This window comes from Salmo salar, chromosome 02, assembly GCF_965601325.2.
Source record: "Salmo salar chromosome 02, fSalSal1, whole genome shotgun sequence".
NCBI classification, from domain to species: domain Eukaryota; kingdom Metazoa; phylum Chordata; class Actinopteri; order Salmoniformes; family Salmonidae; genus Salmo; species Salmo salar.
The window spans coordinates 51,323,821-51,345,000 of NC_138292.1; the positions used below are offsets into that span (position 1 = coordinate 51,323,821).

General features: G+C 43.7%; 1 protein-coding gene across 1 annotated transcript in view; it reads right to left on the reverse strand.

The window, feature by feature from the left end:
* Positions 1-1,729: 1,729 nt before the first annotated feature.
* LOC106585011 (inactive tyrosine-protein kinase 7) overlaps positions 1,730-21,180 on the reverse strand; it is a 54,070-nt gene continuing 34,619 nt past the window's right edge. Inside the window, exons 7-20 of the mRNA XM_014170745.3 lie at positions 21,066-21,180; positions 20,503-20,639; positions 19,695-19,830; positions 13,829-13,948; positions 13,121-13,270; positions 12,610-12,754; positions 12,060-12,187; positions 11,448-11,645; positions 10,888-11,043; positions 10,506-10,759; positions 10,045-10,125; positions 9,589-9,740; positions 3,815-3,993; positions 1,730-3,371 (exon numbers count right to left, since the gene is read on the reverse strand). The exon at positions 21,066-21,180 is cut by the window's right edge and continues 152 nt beyond it. Coding sequence (XP_014026220.3) covers positions 3,211-3,371; positions 3,815-3,993; positions 9,589-9,740; positions 10,045-10,125; positions 10,506-10,759; positions 10,888-11,043; positions 11,448-11,645; positions 12,060-12,187; positions 12,610-12,754; positions 13,121-13,270; positions 13,829-13,948; positions 19,695-19,830; positions 20,503-20,639; positions 21,066-21,180 — 2,112 coding nt within the window. The 3' untranslated portion in view covers positions 1,730-3,210. The remainder of the gene's footprint in view (positions 3,372-3,814; positions 3,994-9,588; positions 9,741-10,044; positions 10,126-10,505; positions 10,760-10,887; positions 11,044-11,447; positions 11,646-12,059; positions 12,188-12,609; positions 12,755-13,120; positions 13,271-13,828; positions 13,949-19,694; positions 19,831-20,502; positions 20,640-21,065) is intronic.

Genomic DNA, 21,180 nt, shown 5'->3' on the forward strand with positions numbered 1-21,180 from the left:
AGTGGCTTCCGTCTGGCCACTCTACCATAAAGGCCTGATTGGTGGAGTGCTGCAGAGATGGTTGTCCTTCTGGAAGGTTCTCCCATCTTCACAGACGAACTCTGGAGCTCTGTCAGAGTGACCATCAGGTTCTTGGTCAACTCCCTGACCAAGGCCCTTCTCCCTCGACTGCACAGTTTGGCCGGGCGGCCAGCTCTAGAAAAGAGTCTTAGTCGTTCCAAACTTCTTCCATTTAAGAATGGAGGCCACTGTGTTCTTGAGGACCTTCTATGCTGCAGACATTTTTTGGTACCCTTCCCCAGATCTGTGCCTCGACACCATCTGGTCTCGGAGCTCTACGGATAATTCCATGGCTTGGTTTTTGCTGTGTGCGTGCGCACCTTTCCAAATCATGTCCAATCAATTAAATTTATCACAGATGGACTCCAAGTTGTAGATAAATTGAAAAAGGATGCATTTGAGGTCAATTGAGTCTCATAGCAAAGGGTCTGAATACTTATGTAAATAAGATGTTTATTTAATACATTTGTAAAAATGTCTAAATCTGGTTTTGTGTAGATGAGTAATTTATTTGATTTCATCCATTTTAGAATAAGACTAACATAACAAAATGTGAAAAAAGGTCAAGGGGTCTGAACTTTCCGAATGCACTGTAAATATACCAGCGTTGCTAAAAGCAGCTAGGACTGCAACTGCTCTCTGCTGTGCTGGAGGATCCACACTAGACTGGAGACACAAGTAAATGTGGGCTATAGCAGGGTTGGTCTTAATGCCTTGTCTGTCTTAGTCCTCTAGAACCATTATGGAGAATTTTGCAACTCAGTAACGGTTAACATTTGTGGACCATTTGATGCTGCAACAAACCAGGGCTTCAAAACTTTGTCCTAATATAGCTGGGGGGAAACGTATTTGAAAACGTACTCTTCAAAGAATGTTATTATGTATTTTTACAGATCATAGGGACTATGTCTTAGGCCTAGCTATGACAAATGATATTAGCAGTCTGATAGAGAAATCTCTGTTCCCTCGGATGCCACTGTAGGACAGAGGAAACCAGGAGGATGAGCCAGGAAGCCAACATCTCCCGTTGAACCTCAACAACCCAAAGGGATTTTGTGTCAAGAGCAGCTATTGGGCCACTGCTACTGGGAGGGAGAGTGGACTGGAGGAGAGAAACCCAGAGCCATATCAGTGGGGGTGATGTCAAAACAGACTCAGGAAGAGTAGTGAAGGAGTACATGGAGCAAAATGCAAAGGCTGGGGGATCAAGTTCTATCCTTACTCTTGAGAGCTGGCCTGCGCTCATCAGTCAGTTTGTGGTTTATCTGAACTGGCCCAGAGACGGCCTGTAATTCTACCTAATCGATTCACTTGGGTCAAGTGTTCCTCTGCATGCATTCCACACCACGTTCACAGAGCCACACTATGCTGGATTTAGGATTCACAGATCTTCATCCTCCACTCTCTGCAAGCTGGACTGACCCTCAAAGACAAAACAATACAGACTTGCTGAGTTTGATGATACCGATATTAACTTTGGATAAATATCAGATTTGGACAAAGCTTGAATATCCTTGCAGAGGGTTATTTTTTGTTAAACTGTTGATAAAAAAAATATCTAAGGTATACTCTTACTCAAGCCAAACTCTACATGTTACCGGTGAGATCTTATATTCGTTAATAATGCTGTATGCACAATATTTCCCAAACGGCATACAAACAGAAAAGGTACATTTACAACAAAAATATTTTATTGGACCAGCGGCAAGTATATGTGTTTGTATAAACATACTTAAAATAGAACCAATATCCAAATTACTACAATTCAGATGAAAGATGGATTTTGTACATAAAAACAAAGGGGAAAAACTGCAATGTATAAAAATGTTCAAGTAAAAAAGTAAATATTCAATCAATAGCAAGACTGATGCAAAGTCCTTCATTTGCCAGGCACTTCAATTTCTTTTACATTTCAGGATAACCTTAATTCCATATGTTTTGGTTCAATAAATGACAAATGAACTATTCCACACAAATCCTAAAATGCCTTGCACATAAAAAAAAATGTATATCAAAGAAGCTTAGTACCTTTCTATACAGTGAAAACATACAAAACAGGACCTTGAAAATAAGTTAACAGGTCTCCGAAACAACCCTTCTAGAATACAAAAAGGTATAGTTGTGATCAGTGCATGTTTTAAACATGTATACAAAGCACTATTAGACGAAGGTCTACAAAGAAAGGTTTCTCCCACTCTGATTGGAAAAGCTCAGGTCGCGATAGGATTGGATGATTGATGGGCAAATGAAGCAGTAACAGTCAGAAATCTTTGATAGGAGTACAAAACTGTTCATGGCAGGATGGCCTATAATGCTACAGCTCAGATCTGTTACCTTAACTCAAATAGCATGTTGAAGCCAATTCAGGGCCCATATACTGTCACGACTATACTTTACATCAACCAAAGATTTACCTTCAAGGAAAACTTGTGAGCGTTGATTCCATCCACACTCCAGCTAAACACCACACAAGTTTAATAATGCCACCGCTGGCCCTTTACCTTGTTCTGATCATATCTAACAGGGTGAGACATTTGATTTTTACACCTGAGGAGGTTGTACCTTACTGTTCCGTTTGGCTCTGGGCAGAAAATTGACCTTTTTGTCTTGTCCATTCACAAACATGAGCAACAGAAAAGATCCAATTGGGGTGAAAACCGTGCCAATATTAACTGTCATTAGTTTGTAGATTAAATGTTATAGACACCATTTGACCTGCTAAGGCACAATATAAGTCCTCATTGTAAAAAATTGTCATTTTAATCCATAGAGACGTGAAGGAGAAGCTCGTCGGATGTTGATCTCTTCTCGGCTGGGTCCTCATTTGGGACCAAAGTTCCTTGTTGTTAAGAGTCTCTTTCTGCTCTTGCAGACGCTAACTACAGAGGCCAACAAGGCAGAGTAGGATCGTCCTGGAGTGCGAGACACACAAACTCAAAGGCCAAAACATACATGCTCACGCACACACACCAACACCTCTATACGTCCTTCACATACACACTGATCCACCGGTTTGTGTGTGTATGGACTTAATCACATTCGTACACAACTGCTCTCTCACACACACACACACACACACGTCACCTCCCCCCATTCCTAACACATTCATACCCTTACACACACACACACTGCACCTGGGCCGTGTGTGTGTTACACCTTGCTCTCGGAGGGCAGTTCGCTGAGGGCAGAGATGATGTCACTAAAGCAGGAGCGGTCCTTGGGGCTGGAGGCCCAGCAGCGAGTCATCAGCTTGTACACCCGTGAAGGACAGCCCTGGGGCAGGGGCAGCTTCCCCCGGCCCTCTCTCAGCTCTGGTAGAGGGGAAGACGTGAGAGAAAGACATACATGGGGTGAGAGCGAGCGAGCTGCAGGGAAAGAGGTGAAAGATGGAGGGATAGAGAAATAAAAAGGACAGAACAGGAGAGAGCAATAAACCTTAAAGGGGAATTCCACCACTTTTGAACCTTATATTCATCTCCAGCATTACCGCAATGTCAACAAATGCGAAAACAGTAGGTATCCATGTTTTGTACAACAAAAAAGGGTTTTTTGATAATATCCTCCAGTGACATTGATGACGTCATCTGGTGTGCATTGTGTGGTTTTAAACAACTATGAGCAGGCAAAGGTTAGTAAAGTAACCATTAGGAGGATGACAAAATGTGTGACCCTAGAATAGTGGACTTCTCCCCCCATCTGGGGTGAAGTAGCATCCTTCAATAACACTTCCAAGCTCCAGTTCGACTGCCCTCACCTTCGAGGACCTTGTCGTGGTCGAGCGCAGCGTGCGGCAGCTCGCCCAGGCTAAACACCTCCCACATGAGCACGCCGAAGGACCACACGTCCGTCTTGGTGGAGTAGTCGTCCTCGAACACGGCCTCGCTTGGCAGCCAACGCAGAGGGATCCACGCCTGCCGGTAGTGATAGTACTCACTGGAGGGGGAGAGAGGACAAACAGGTTAGCACCAGGACTAAGGTAACCTCCACTTTGAGTGTTGTTTGGTAGTCTGGCCACTGGGTGTCGCCACAATTAAATCCGTCAATTCATCAAAATCAAATTTTATTGGTCACATACACATGATTAGCAGATGTTAATGCGAGTGTAGCAAAATGCTTGTGCTTCTAGTTCCGACCATGCAGTAATATCTAACAAGTAACAATCTAACATCTAACATCTAACAATCTAACATCTAACAATCTAACAATTTCACAACAACAAAGGAATTAATAAGAATATGTACATATAAATATATGGATGAGTGAATGCCGAACGGCATAGGCAAGATGCAGTAGATGGTATAGAGTACAGTATATACATATGAGTGGCTAGTGATACATTTTATTACATCCATTTTTTAATTATTAAAGTGGCTAGAGATTTGAGTCAGTATGTTGGCAGAGTGAACAGGCAGTGGCTTGGGTGGTTGTTGTCCTTGATGATCTTTTTGGCCTTCCTGTGATATCGGGTGATCTAGATGTCCTGGAGGGCAGGTAGTTTGCCCCCGGTGATGCATTGCGCAGACCGCACTACCCTCTGGAGAGGCTTATGGTTGTGGGTGGAGCAGTTGCCGTACCAGGCGGTGATACAGCCCGACAGGATGCGCTCGATTGTGCATCTGTAAAAGTTTGTGTTTTTGGTGACAAGCCAAATTTCTTCAGCCTCCTGAGGTTGAGGAGGCACGGCTGTGCCTTCTTCACCAGCTGTCTGTGTGGGTGGACCATTTCAGTTTGTCCCTGATGTGTATGCCGAGGAACTTAAAACTTTCCACCTTCTCCACTACTGTCCCGTTGATGTGGATAGGGGGGTGCTCTCTCTGCTGTTTCCTGAAGTCCACGATCATCTCCTTTCTTTTGTTGACGTTGCGTGCGAGGTTATTTTCCTGACACCACACTCCGAGTGCCCTCACATCCTCCCTGTAGGCCGTCTCGTCGTTGTTGGTAATCAAGCCTACCACTGTAGTGTCGTCTGCAAACTTGATGATTAAGTTGGAGGCGTGCATGGCCACGCAGTCATGGGTGAACAGGGAGTACAGGAGAGGGCTGAGAACGCACCCTTGTGCAGCCCCAGTGTTGAGGATCAGCGGGGTGGAAAGGTCCTACCCTCACCACCTGGGGGTGTCCCGTCAGAAAGTCCATGACCCAGTTGCACAGGACAGGATCGAGACCCAGGTTCTCGAGCTTAATGACGAGTTTGGAGGGTACTATGGTGTTAAATGCTGAGCTGCAGTCAATGAACAGCATTCTTACATAGGTATTCCTCTTGTCCAGATGGGTTAGGGCAGTGTGCAGTGTGATTGCATCGTCTGTGGACCTATTGGGGCGGTAAGCAAATTGGAGTGTGTCTAGGGTGTCAGGTAGGGTGGAGGTGATATGATCCTTGACTAGTCTCTCAAAGCACTTCATGATGACGGAAATGAGTGCTACGGGGCGATAGTCGTTTAGCTCAGTTAACTTAGCTTTCTTGGGAACAGGAACAATGGTGGCCCTCTTGAAGCATGTGGGAACAGCAGACTGGGATAGGGATTGATTGAATATGTCCGTAAACACACCAGCCAGCTGGTCTGCGCATGCGCTGAGGACACGGCTAGGAATGCCGTCTGGGCCGGCAGCCCTGCGAGAGTTAACGTTTAAATATGTTTTACTCACGTTGGCTGCAGCGAAGGAGAGCCCGCAGGTTTTGGTAGCGGGCCGTGTCAGTGGCACTGTATTGTCCTCAAAGCGAGCAAAGAAATTGTTTAGTCTGTCTGGGAGCAAGAAATCGGGGTCGGTTTTCTTTTTTAGTCCGTGATTGACTGTACAGTTGTGGCCAAAAGTTGAGAATGACACAAATATTAATTTTCAAAGTCTGCTGCCTCAGTTTGTATAATGGCAATTTGCATATACTCCAGAATGTTATGAAGAGTGATCAGATGAATTGCAATGTCCCTCTTTGCCATGCAAATGAACTGAATCACAAAAATACATTTCCACTGCATTTCAGTCCTGCCACAAAAGGACCAGCTGACATGTCAGTGATTCTCTTGTTAACACAGGTGTGAGTGTCGAAGAGGACAAGGCTGGAGATCACTCTGTCATGCTGATTAAGTTCAAATAACAGACTGGTGCTTGGAATCATTGTTCTTCCTCTGTCAACCATGGTTACCTGCAAGGAAACACGTGCCGTCATCATTCCTTTGCACAAAAAGGGCTTTATAGGCAAGGATATTGCTGCCAGTAAGATTGCACCTAAATCAACCATTTATCGGATCATCAAGAACTTCAAGGAGAGCGGTTCAGTTGTTGTAAAGAAGGCTTCAGGGCACCCAACAAAGTCCAGCAAGCGCCAGGACTGTCTCCTAAAGTTGATTCAGCTGCGGGATCGAGGTACCACCAGTACAGAGCTTGCTCAGGAATGGCTGCAGCAGGCAGGTGAGAGTGCATCTGCACGCACAGTGAGGCGAAGACTGAGGAAGGCCTGGTGTCAAGAAGGGCAGCAAAGAAGCCACTTCTCTCCAGGAAAAGCATCAGGGACAGACTGATATTCTGCAAAAGGTACAGGGATTGGACTGCTGAGGACTGGGGTAAAGTCATTTTCTCTGATGAATCCCCCTTTCCGATTGTTTGTGGCATCCAGAAAAAAGCTTGTCCGGAGAAGACAAGGTGAGCGCTACCATCAGTCCTGTGTCATGCCAACAGTAAAGCATTCATTTGTGGGGTTGCTTCTCAGCCAAGGGAGTGGGCTCACTCACAATTTTGCCTAAGAACACAGCCATGAATAAAGAATGGTACCAACACATCCTCCGAGAGCAACTTCTCCCAACCATCCAGGAACAGTTTGGTGACGAACAATGCCTTTTCCGCCATGATCGAGCACCTTACCATAAGGCAAAAGTGATAACTAAGTGGCTCGGGGAACAAAACATTTATATTTTGGATCCATGGTCAGGAAACTCCCCAGACCTTAATCCCATTGAGAATTTGTGGTCAATCCTCAAGAGGCGGGTAGACAAACAAAAACCCACAAATTCTGACAAACTCCAAGCATTGACTATGCAAGAATGGGCTGCCATCAGTCAGGATGTGGCCCAAAAGTTAATTGACAGCATGCCAGGGCAGATTGCAGAGGTCTTGAAAAAGAAGGGTCAACACTACAAATATTGACTCTTTGCATCAACTTCATGTAATTGTCAATAAAAGCCTTTGACACTTATGAAATGTTTGTAATTATACTTCAGTATTCCATAGTAACATCTGACTAAAATATCTAAAGACACTGAGGCAGCAGACTTTGAAAATTAATATGTGTCATTCTCAAAACTTTTGGCCACGACTGTAGACCCTGCCACAAACCTCTTGTGTCTGAGCCGTTGAATTGCGACTCTACTTTGTCTCTATACTGACGCTTAGCTTGTTTGATTGCCTTGCGGAGGGAATAGCTACACTGTTTGTATTCGGTCACCTTGCCCTGATTAAAAGCAGTGGTTCGCGCTTTCAGTTTTGGGTGAATGCTGCCATCAATCCATGGTGTCTGGTTGGGGAAGGTTTTAATAATCACCGATGCACTTGCTAATAAACTCGCTCACCGAATCAGCATATACATCAATGTTGTTGTTCGATGCTATCCGGAACATATCCCAGTCCACATGATTGAAGCAATTTTGAAGCGTAGAATCAGATTGGTCGGACCAGCATTGAACAGACCTGAGCACGGGCGTTTCCTGCTTTAGTTTCTGTCTATAGGCTGGGAGCAACAAAATGGAGTCGTGGTCAGATTTGCCGAAAGGATGGCGAGGGAGGGCTTTGTATGTGTCGCGGAAGTTAGAGTAACAATGATCCATAATTTTTCCGGCCCGGGTCGCGCATTCGATATGCTGATAAAATGTAGCCTTGTTTTCAGATTAGCCTTGTTAAAATCCCCAGCTACAATAAATGCAGTCTCAGGATGTGTGGTTTCCAGTTTTACATAGAGTCCAATGAAGTTCTTTCAGGGACGTCGAGGTGTCTGCTTGGGGTGGGGATTCTCTTGGTAGATAATGCAGTCAGCATTTGATTTTAAGTAATTCTACGTCAGGTGAACAAAAGGACTTGAGTTCCTGTATGTTGTTATGATCACACTACAACTCGTTAATCATAAGGCATACACCCCCACCCTTCTTCTTACCAGAGAGATGTTTGTTTCTGTCGGCGCGATGCGTGAACAAACCAGGTGGCTGTACCGACTCTGATAATGTATCCCAAGTAAGCCATGTTTCCGTGAAACCGAGAATGTTACAATCTCTGAAGTCTCTCTGGAAGGCAACCCTTGCTCGGATTTCGTCTACCTTGTTGTCAAGAGACTGGACATTGGCAAGTAGTATACTCTGGAGCGGTGGGCCCGTCTACGGAGCCTGGCCAGAAGACCGCTCCGTCTGCGGCGCCATGGTTTTGGGTCACCTGCTGGGATCCGATCCATTGTCCTGGGTGGTGGACCAAACAGAGGATCCGCTTCGGGAAAGTCGTATTCCCGGTCATAATGTTGGTAAGTTGACATTGCTCTTATATACAATAGTTCCTCCCGGCTGTATGTAATAAGACTTAAGCTTTCCTGCTAGCTACTGCCCTCATTCAATGCCATTTTGACTATGCTAGTACTTCCTGGTTTGGGGGCTTATCTAAACTTTTGAAGGGGAAGCTCCAGATAGCCCAGAATAAGCTGATCAGGGTAGTATTGAAGGTGAGTCCACGTACTCACATAGGTAGGAGCTGCTTTCAGGAACTAAACTGGCTGCCTGTTGAGGCTAGGGTGTCCCAGATTAGACTAGGTTTGGTTTACAGGAGTATTTATGGTCCTGCGCCCAGATATCTAAGTGATTACTTTCCTTGTGTTAGAGATGCACACAATCACAGCACCAGATCAGGTGTTGCTGATGTGTGCTTATACAGGTTCAGGAGTAATGCTGGGAAAGGTACTTTCTTGTAGAATGGAATGAGTTGCCTCTGCCTATAAGAACAACGTCCTCTCTGGACAGCTTTAAAAATAAAGTAAAAATATGTTTGATGTCTTCTGTGCCCATATGAATAACCCCTATGATGTAACTGGAATGATGAGATAGATGTTCTTCTATGTTTTTGTTTTATTATTTCTCTGCCATACTGTGTTCGATCTTGTCTGGCCATCTTGTCTCAAGAGGACCACAATGGAAATAATTCCCAGACTTTATTGTGCGTTATAATCAATGATTTTATTCATGTGCATGTATGGCTTTTTGAAGTTGTGTGCTTTTTTTTTTTATGGTTGAATTAATAAACTAAACAGTAAGAAATAATACATAAAAAAACGAAATACTGCATAGTTTCCTAAGAACGCGAAGCGAGGTGGCCATCTCTGTCGGCGCCTTTTTCACTATACATATCACAGGTCTCTTTAAATGGAGACTTTGGGAAATCTAAATTACCGATACAATTATGCTGTGACTGGATTCATTGAAATGAATAAAATCCTTAAATGTGGTTTTCAACCGCAAGGGATCTTTCCTGGTTAAATCAAGATTTAATCAAATGTAATCTTACTCGTTGTAGACATCTTTGCTGAGCCCCAGTGCAGACACCTTGACCTGTCTCTTGGCGCTGATCAGACAGTTGCGGGTGGCTAGGTCCTTGTGGACGAAGCGCTGATTGGATAGATGCTCCATCCCCCGGGCAACCTGCAGACACACCCCCACCTGAGGGAGAGAGAGAGAGTGGGACATACGGTGCATTAAATCAGTGTTTTCAAGTATGTGTGCGCCTTCAAGTGAGTGAGTTAGCGTGTGTGTTTAAGCACTTGAATGGCTTTTTTTTTTTATTACATCTTCTGGTTAATCTGTTTCTCCTTCTGAGTGGTCCAACAGACACAGTGAAAGCCAATGGCATGATGCAGCAGGAGAGACTTACTGTAAGCACCAGCTACCAAATCCTGGCCTACTGCACTGAAGCCAAGACCTGATTAAGATGCAAATTTTTGTCTTCTTGTGTGTGTAAACTGACCTTCTGCTTGGTGCTGAGGTGATGGGACTTGGGTTTCTCCTCCTTGTTCTTGGACATCTTGAGGTATTGCTTCAGGTCCCCCTAGGAACATATACACAGGTCTGGGGTCGATGCTAAATCATGGATGATTTTAAAAAAGTATACCCACACACGTTTTTCAATGCACTGGGGTCAGTGTGTGCATAGGTAGCTCATATTTTAAATAGTCTTTATTTTATCAAGGCATTTTACTTTAATACCCATGTATTTCAATTATGCAATTGACTGCCATGTAGGATACATAAATAACGTGTGTGTGTGTAGGGAGTAGGGTGAAGTTCAGTTGCCCGAAGACACTGATCTTGGGTCAGTTTAGCATTTCCCCCACTAATGGTTAAGGTTTGGGGGAGGGGAAGCTGATCCTAGATCTGTACCTAGGGGACACTTCACCCTGGAGCATAAGCAGGTAGCTCCCTCCTTACCAATTCAGCATACTCCAGTATGAGGTAGTGAGGCTCCTCTTCTCTACACATGCCCAGTAGGCACACCAGGTTGGGGTGGCCCAGCTTGCCGAACATCTCAACCTCGCGACGGAACTCCAGGTGCAGGGTCTCGTCCCGCGTCTGCAGACTCTTCACCAGCACCACTGTCTCCTCCTCATCCTCACTGCCTCTTCCTCCTGCCGACATGATGCCCTTGGCTTTGGCCAGGAACACCTCGCCAAACTCACCTTTCCCTATGTAGGAAAGGGGAATCAGTATAATTTTATATAGCCTTTATTTCTACAGGTAAGTCAACGAAGAACAAATTCTTATTTACAATGATGATGTGTGTGTGTGTGCACATGCATGCGTTGCTCTATACCCAGAGTGGTGATGGTGGTCAGGTTGGCGCGGGGGTAGTGCCCTTTGTCGTGGCTGCTGTGGCGCTTGTTGGCGCTGCTGGCCGTGGTGCCCATGTTGGTTAGTGCCACCTCCTGGATCTCAGCGGTGGCCTGTCCGTTGGTCTGCACCGTGCCCCCTGTAGTGCCAGGACAAAATGGCATCCTTCAATACCGGTAACTAAACATGATGACTGCTTGTACATACTCCATAGTCCTCTTCTTATTTCTAGGTACAGAAATGTTAAAGAAATACAGCCATGGAAATGAATCACTTGAAACAGTTCCGTTTTGGAGCCCAACTCAGGAGGATAAGCGGTTTTTATTTTAATTAGCCATTTATTGATATCGTATAAAAAATTTAAAAAATGCTGACAACATTGACTTTACATATCGGTGCCTGTCACTAGTAATAAATGTAAACGTATAGTTGTACTGCATATTTGTAATGTTTTCAATACATTTCAACTCAATTTGCCTCACACTACCAGGAAAACCAGACACTATTGAATTCAACTGAATGGAATCGACTGCGAACGCTGACCGTTGAGGTGCTCTGTCTCGGCCTCTTCTCCCTCAGGGCTCTTTAGTCTTTTGGCGTTGCGTCTCTTTTTGCAGTAGAACATCAGGCCCAGGACGATGATGATGTAGGCCACGGCGGCGCCCACCGATAGGCCGATTGTCTGGATCATCTTGTAGGGCGCCTTTTCGTCGTCCTCCAACGAGTGGTGCACAGGCTTCTCTGTTGACACACGTAAGTGCACACACACACACACACACACACACACACACACACACACACACACACACACACACACACACACACAAAGACAGGTGACATGATGTGCTTCTCTTATTGAATTAAAGTCTATTGGAGTCTCTACTGAATCACCATCTCAACCTCCGATGTCAAGTGGACATCTCAAGATGGCACCTCTCAATTACATTCTTTCTAAATGAGACATTGCAGTGCCGAAATGTGATTTGTTTGTCTTGACCCCGCTACTATCAATACACATTCAAGCGCCAAAAGAGGTAATTACAGTTTGGTGCACTGCTTTATTTCCTCCACCTACCACAACCATTAAAATACTTTAGACAGCTGCGGCAGGCACACAAAGTTTACTTTTTCATTTTTTCCCCCCTGGTGTCTTACCTACGACATAGAGCTCTGCCGATGTGTGGCCAATATTGCAGCTGTTGCCAGCGATGCATGTGTAGCTTCCCGTGTCCTCCACACTCACGTCGTGGATGACTAGAGAACCGTTGGGCATCTTCTGAAACCTGGAGAGCAAACAGCAGAGGAGGACAGGGGTGAGGCCGTGGCTGCATTCAATTATTTTCCCTCGTTTACTCCTATTCACGGTTGATCCAGTTCTATTTCACTTCCTACCCCTTCCCCCTGGCCTTAACCCTTTAATATCGGAGGGGTCTCGAGTTATAAGCAGTGTAGTGGAAGTACTTCCACCATATTGCATTTACAAAACAATGAAGGGTTAGGCCTAAGGGAAGGGAATTGGGACTGGCTGATAGCAATATGGCAAAGGCTAGACAGTGACATCTTCCCTACCATGATAAACTATCAAAACACACTATCCAAACATGCTGTTTGGCAAAGTGTTCAGAACAAAAAACCCACAAATGAGAAACCAAATACTACAAAATTACTTATGGCCTTAACAAAACAGACAGTTGTGTTTCTCTACCTGCTCTTGCGAGGCTCCAGGAACTTATCTTTCTTCTTCCACTGGATAAAGGGCTGGGGGTCGCCGGTGGCCTGGCAGTGCAGAATGGCTGTGTGGCCCTGGTAAACAGTGGTGTGCTCCGGCTCCATATTAAATGTTATATATACTGGGAGAGAGAGAAGGAAATAAAGACATGGTGGAAGAGTTGGATAAGATGGATTAAGTGGCGATGGAGTCTAGAGACATCTTTGGTGATGGTGGCATTAGCACTGTTGAAATCAGATAACGTAGTTCTGCCATCTTGAATACTGCCGTTTTTGTTTCTAAACCCTGGAACTTAATCAATTACTGTCACAGGTTGGCTGGAGCATACATACATTTTTCACAGGTAGAAATCAATCTCAGGTTAAAAGTAGAGGACGACAACCGGAGGACCTTTGGTCTGTGTAGTGTCTGGTTGTATAGGTGGCAGGTTGTGGTGTGTCTGTGACCTGCATTGGTGTGGTTGGCATTAGTGTTAGTGAAGGGATACCTGCTACGGTGAGCTGTACGGCGGCTGTGATCTGGCCCTGCAGGGTGTTGGAAGCCAGGCAGGTGTAGTTGCCCGCGTCGTCCCTCGTCACCTTTGCAAAGTGGAGCATGCCGCCGGTCTGGACTACATGCTCTGGCATTTCACTGCCATCTGCAAGGGGGGAATATTAGAGATTCAGAGTCACATTTATTGTCCTACAAGTGGAGCACAGCTCACACATTAGATGTGTTTTCTAAATAGACAAAACCTATCAGGAAACAAACAATGTAACAGTTGAGAGAGCAGTTCAATATCAAACCCTAGCCCAGGCTTATTAAATTCCATTCCTGGAGGGTCGAATACTCTTCTGGATTTTATTCTAACCTTCATGTGTCGGAGACTGACTTAGACATGGGATAACAGGTACGTGCAACTTCCATGTAGAAACAAAAGTATTTTAGCCCTCTAGCACCTCGATTGAATAGCCCCTCGACCGTACCCCTAAACATATACATCTACAATTAAACAATGTGTGTAAAAAGATGTCAGAAAATCTTACTATGCCAATAAGCTAGGAAGTTATTACCATATTGCTTACACCCATGTTATCCTTTGAGATCAACTAGAAGCGTCTAGGTACAAGGGGTAGGGGCTACGAGTAGATTTTGGATTGGATTGAGCAACATAGGACTCAGACACACACGTACAAGGAGGTCCGCGAACACCCACCTGCTTTGGTCCACTGGACGGTGGGGATCTCGCGGCCCTTGGCGGAGCACGGCACAGTGCCCTCCTTGTCCAACTCCAGACACTGGGAGGGCTGGGGGGTGGGGGTGAACTTCAGCTTCTCTGGAGGAAGGAGACAACCGTGTTGGAGACAGAACGTGGAGTAGAGACAGACACAAGCATACACATCTCCAAGCACATACATACATACACCAGGAAGAATAGATTTATCGGACATTTGATACATTTACCGGTCATCCATAGGCATTGGACGCGTAACCCATTAGGTCTTCCACTCATGCAGCCAGCGCCATCAATAAATTAGCAAAATTGGCCAAAAGAAACACTTCAATGTTACTAAACAGCCTATAACTAATTACAAAATACTATTTATTCCTTGTTTCGATGTGTAGCATATGCAAAACTGAATTTCTTTATACTTGTCAGAAAGGTGACTGTCTGCTGTACAGATATAGGCGTTCAGAAGGGGGCTAATTCGGTAATTTTCTAACAGAATATTTTTTGGGGAAAGATAATGCGTTTATTGTAAGATTATATTAGTAACTCTGGTAGGCCTAAAACATTCTTCCTCACCTCAAATGTCGAAGTCAGTTGGAGCGCCAGTGTGCACTGCCTTCAAATTATAGGCCTGTAGTATAATAGGCTACACAACACCAAACCTTCACAAAAGCTTTTAAACTTTATTAGGGTAATATCAAAAGTATAAGAAAACGACTCAACAAAATGAAACGTCGTTGGACACTTAACTAACCTCCAGATGAGCTTCAATGCCATACAACTCTCCTTCCGTGGCCTCCAACTGCTCTTAAATACTAGTAAAACTAAATGCATGCTCTTCAACCGATCGCTGTCCGCACCCGCCCGCCCGTCCAGCATCACTACTCTGGACGGTTCTGACTTAGAATATGTGGACAACTACAAATACCTGGTCTGGTTAGACTGTAAACTCTCCTTCCTGACTCACATTAAGCATCTCCAATCCAAAATTAAATCTAGAATCGGCTTCCTATTTCGCAACAAAGCATCCTTCACTCATGCTGCCAAACATACCCTCGTAAAACCGACCATCCTACCGATCCTCGACGATGTCATTTACAAAATAGCCTCCAACACTCTACTCAACAAATTGGATGCAGTCTATCACAGTGCCATCCGTTTTGTCACCAAAGCCCCATATACTACCCACCACTGCAACCTGTATGCTCTCGTTGGCAGGCCCTCACTTCATACTCGTCGCCAAACCCACTGGCTCCAGGTCACCTACAAGTCTCTGCTAGGTAAAGCCCCGCCTTATCTCAGCTCGCTGGTCACCATAGCAGCACCCACTCGTAGCACACGCTCCAGCAGTTATCTCTCACTGGTCACCCCCAAAGCCAATTCTTCCTTTGGCTGCCTCTCCTTCCAGTTCTCTACTGCCAATGACTTGAACGAACTGCAAAAATCTCTGATGCTGGAGACTGAGACCTACCTCACTAGCTTTAAGCACCAGCTAACAGAGCAGCTCACAGATCACTGCACCTGTACATAGCTCATCTATAAATAGCCCATCCAATCTACCGCATCCTCATACTGTATTTATCTTGCTCCTTTGTACCCCAGTATCTCAACTTGCACATTCATCTTCTGCACATCCTACCATTCCAGTGTTTAATTGCTATTAGAGGTCGACCGATTATGATTTTTCAATGCCGATACCGATAATTGGAGGACCAAAAACACCGATACCGATTAAATCGGCCGATTATTTATTTTTTGTTTGTAATAATGCCAATTACAACAATACTGAATGAACACTTATTTTAACTTAATATAATACATCAATAAAATCAATTTAGCTTCAAATAAATAATGAAACATGTTCAATTTGGTTTAAATAATGCAAAACAAAGTGTTAGAAGAAAGTAAAAGTGCAATATGTGCCATGTAAGAAAGCTAACGTTTAAGTTCCTTGCTCAGTACATATGAAAGCCGGTGGTTCCTTTTAACATGAGTCTTCAATATTCCCAGGTAAGAAGTTTTAGGTTGTAGTTATTATAGGACTATTTCTCTATACGATTTGTATTTCATATACCTTTGACTATTGGATGTTCTTTAGTATTGCCGGTGTAACAGTATAGCGTCCGTCCCTCTCCTCGCTCCTACCTGGGCTTGAACCAGGAACACATCGACAACAGCCACCCTCGAAGCATCGTTACCCATGTAGAGCAAGGGGAAACAACTACTCCAAGTCTCAGAGCGAGTGACGTTTGAAACGCTATTAGCGCGCACCCGGCTAACTGGCTAGCCATTTCACATCGGTTACACTAGCCTCATCTTGGGAGTTGATAGGCTTGAAGGGGTGGGTAGAATTTGTGGAACGTTCCAACAGGAATCTGTTTCAAAAATCTTAAAGTAAAAGGTTGCCAACCAACATACATACAAAGTAGCAACGCATACAAACCTAGCTAACTAGCTGCCGAATAGGCATCAACTCACCACGTAGTTTATTCTTAATGTTTTTCCATAGGCAACCAGAGTGAGGACAGACATTTTTCGGAATAAACGTGATGAGTGAAAAACGCAATGAAATAGACCACTCCCTACCCGGTATCTTATTCTGCCGCTATACAACTTTGTATGCGTTGTTTTTTGGCAACCTTGTTATTTACGAAGTTTTTGGAATAGATTCCTGTTGGAACGTTCCACAAATCATACCCACCCGGCTTGAAGTGATAAACAGCGAAGAGCTGCTGGCAAAACGCATGAAAGTGCTGTTTGAATGAATGCTTACGAGCCTGCTGGTGCCTACCACCGCTCAGTCAGACTGCCCTATCAAATCATAGGCTTAATTATAATAAACACACAAATATGAGCCTTTGGTCATTAATATGGTCGAATCCGGAAACTATCATCTCGAAAACAAAACGTTTTTTTTTCTTTCAGTGAAATACGGAACCGTTCCGTATTTTATCTAACGGGTGGCATCCCTAAGTCTAAATATTCCTGTTACATTGCACAACCTTCAATGTTATGTCATAATTACGTAAAATTCTGGCAAATTAGTTCGCAACGAGCCAGGCGGCCCAAACTGTTGCATATACCCTGACTGCGTGGAATGAACGCTAGAGATGTCACACAATTTCATGTTAGCAAGCAATATTAACTAAATATACAGGTTTAAAAATATATACTTGTGTACTGATTTTAAAGAAAGGCATTGATGTTTATGGTTAGGTACATTGGTGCAACGACAGTGCTTTTTTCACAAATGCGCTTGTTAAATCAACACCCGTTTGTCGAAGTAGGCTGTAATTCAATGAGAAATTAACAGGAACCGCATCGATTATATGCAACACAGGACACGTTAGATAAACTAGTAATATCAACCATGTGTAGTTAACTAGTGATTATGATAAGATTGATTGTTTTTTTTATAAGATAAGTTTAATGCTAGCTAGCAACTTACCTTGGCTTCTTGCTGCCCTCGTGTAACAGGTAGTCAGCCTGCCATGCAGGCTCCTCGTGGAGTGCAATGTAAGGCAGCTGGTTAGCGCGTTGGACTAGTAACCCAAGGTTGTAAAAACGAATCCCCCCCGAACAAGGCAGTTAAACCCCGTTCCTAGGCCGTCATTGAAAATAAGAATGTGTTCTTAATCTGACTTGCCTAGTTAAATAAAGGGTGTAAAAAAAGTTTTTAAAATACAAATTCTTATTATTTATTATTTTTTTTTTTTTTTGTTTGTTTGTTTTTTTTTTAATCGGCGGCCAGAAATACCGATTACCGATTGTTATGAAATCGGCCCTAATTAATCGGCCATTCTGATTAATCGGTCGACCTCTAATTGCTATATTGCAATTCATTTGCCACCATAGCCTATTTGCCTTACCTCTTATCCTACCTCATTTGCACATGTTGTATATAGATTTTTCTACTGTATTATTGATTGCATGTTTGTTTACTCCATGTGTAACTCTGTTGTTGTATGACAAACTGCTCTGCATTATCATGGCCAGGTCGCAGTTGCAAATGAGAACTTGTTCTCAACTAGTCTACCTGGTTAAATAAATAAAAACACTTGTACATAAAGTTTTGAACAGGCTATATTGCAGCAATTACCAAGGCAGGCTAATGCCTAACGTACCCAACAAATGCAAGCAATAGGCTAATGATATTTATATTACAACAGGCCTACTTAAAACTAAATACAGAGCACACCATTAAAAAGACAGATCAAACTTAAATTTAGCCAACAAAAATGTCTCAGAATGAAACAAAACACATTTTGCATATTTAAAGAACTGGTTTAGATTAATAAATAGGCCTACAATAAATAAATATTTCAAAATTGCATCCTACCTGAATATCAAGTTGCAGCCTGCATTTGGCCATGCCAACATTCATCTCATCTTTGTCCACTACAATATTAGAACTTGTCCATACAGAGGACATGCCCCTTGTAGCAGGGATCCAGACTAACATTTTTAAGTGCCACCAAGTTTTTTTCAGTTGGTAGCACCAACCCATGATTTGGTCACACCAAAAATGTTCACAGCATCACGCAATATAAAAAAAAAAATGTGTAGGCCTATCATCTTATAACGTAATTCAGTGCTTTATTAAAAGGTGTATTAGACTGCTGAGATGGTATTGAAGTAAGTTGTTTCATCATCTGATTCAAAATATTTATGTCCAACCATACTCCAGTGATTGTCATGCATTTTGGGTAGAAAATTATACTATTATATTTTACTGTTAATATTATCATTTTTTGGGGGTTCAAAAGAGATGACTTTGCCTGCATCTTTATGTGATCTAATATCAGACTAATTTATTTGAGGCCTATTCACCACCTGAGTAAATGGAAACTCAAAACACATTTGCTAGATCACTAGCTCTAAATTGAATACCCACTGCTAGTAGCCATGTATCAAATCTAACAGTACATTTAATGTCCCCAAAAAACATTGCCGTTGTAGCCTACTGTCCAATGACGCCTATGCACTCACAATGGCCAATGCGCAGTTCGTGCGCTCCGTATCACACAGCCATATCAAATATCTAGTTTGTAAAATAGTTACTATCGAGCTCAAAATAGAAAGTTGAGAAATACAAAATATATCTACAGAAAGCTGAGAACATCCTCTCTCCACCTGTGACAACTGGATAGCTGTAATAGTTTTTTTTAAATGTTATACAATCAGAACACGTCATTCTCCTGGAAAGGAAAGCGTGGCTCGCTTGACACAGCAGCAGGCTCCAGCAAAACCAGTACAGGGGCAGGTAAGCAGACACTTTCATTACAGGAATCATGAGGATAATGCACTTTACTGTTTGGAGTGAGGTGAATGAATGTGCAGCTCGCACTGATGCGACCAATAGTTTTTTTAACTCGTACAGCCAAGTCAAAGGTCCTCAATATGCGACTAAATGGTTGAAGTCTGGAGCCCTGCCTTCTAACTTTCGTTTTACTTCAATGAAAAAGGCCCAATCTTCGTAATCAACAGTAGCCTAGGCCAAGGCTCCTCTCCCTCAGTGGGGCAGCCCCAGGCACTTTGACCGGCTACAATTTTATTTAAAAATTAAAAAAATAAATAATAATAAACAAAATAATAAAAAAATATTATAAAAAAATTCGGCAAAAAGCTGGCAATTACCAGCTAACGGAAACCCTGATACACACATATATAACATGGCACTCCCACACACACAAAGTTCTTTCTTTCTCTCGCTCACATACATACACTCACTCTCACACATACACACAGGGCACACCACAAACACATTATGGCACTACCACACACTTGCATGCTGTCTCTCCCTCTTACAAACTCACACCTACGCATGTGCCACACACACACACTCACTCACCAAGAACAAAGACCCTGGCCCGGCACTCCACCCTCCCAGCCTCCGTCTGGCTCCGGCACATGTACAAGTGGTTATCATACACCTCCACGCTGTTGATCCTCAGGGTCCCGTTGGGGTACAGCTTAAAGCGAATGTCCTACAGTCAAAAGACAACAATGGGTTAACAAGAGGTTTCATAGAAATGAAAGTTACAGATTGCACCTTTATGCACATCTGTTAAAGTAAATGCACCGTCAGGGGCATATTTGAGAAATGTATTTCATTATAGGGATTATCGTTTGATGATTCTTAATGAACTTGACACTGCAAGAGAATATCATATTAACAATGTCCAGAACCGTATGTAAATATAAGTATATACACTCAGTGTACAAAACATAACATATTGAGCTGCACCCCCGTTTCCCTCAGAACAGCCTTAATTCATCGGGCGTTGACTACAAGGTGTCGGAAGCGTTCCACGGGGATGCCGGCCCATGTTGACTCCTGTGATTCCCACAGTTGTGTCAAGTTGGTTGGATGTCCGTTTAAAAATGTTGTCTTACCCATTTACCCTCTGAATGGACCGCACACACAATCTACGTCTCAAGGCTTAAAAGTGCTTATTTAACCTGTCTCTTCCCCTTCATCTACACTGACATAAGTAAATTTAACAAGTGACATCAATACAGGATCATAGCTTTCAACTGGATTAACTGGTCAATCTATGTCATGGAAAGAGCAGGTGGTCCTAATGTTTTGTACACTGGTTGTGTAGTAGTTCTTAGTGTATATTCCCACTTCTTCTCAGAAGGATCAGGACACACACCTCGGCGGTGATGGGGATGAAGTTGCGGTACCAGGTAACCTCGGGCTGGGGCGTGGCGCGGGTGTGGCAATGCAGGTACCCAGGGAGGCCCTCCTCCAGTTGGCTGTCCTCTGGCTTCGTCACCCACTCCGGAGGGGCTAGGGGATACACACATTTAGCATCTCTTCAAAAGTAGTGTCTACACCCAATACATTTCAGCAGGTGCAGGTCACAACAAATGCCACAATCCTTCAGAGTTTTGTCCAACTCCCACCTCAGCAGTGAAACACCTGGGTCGTGTTCATTAGGGCACACTGTAGCAAAATGTTACACAACGGAAAATGGAAATTAGAGGTTTTTAATTTGACAAGTTTATATACTGCGTCCCTCGATTTTAGACCGTTTTCACCACAAGTACCCTTTTCACACCATCTTGCTGACCTGGTCCAAACTGTGCTAGCTCCGATATTTTCATTTTACATTGTGCTTTTCATCAAGGTTCCAGAGACAATTGTGGATGTGTAACCAGACCAGCTTGGCTCAGTAGTATGAAAAGCCTTTAGGGTCTTGAGGTCTATACTCACTGGCCACGGTGACGGTCAGCTCCTGCCTCCTGGTACCGGCCTTGTTCTGGCCCACGCAGGTATACAGTCCAGAGTCTTCCCCCTGGGTGGGGCTGAAGACCAGCTCCAGTCCGTC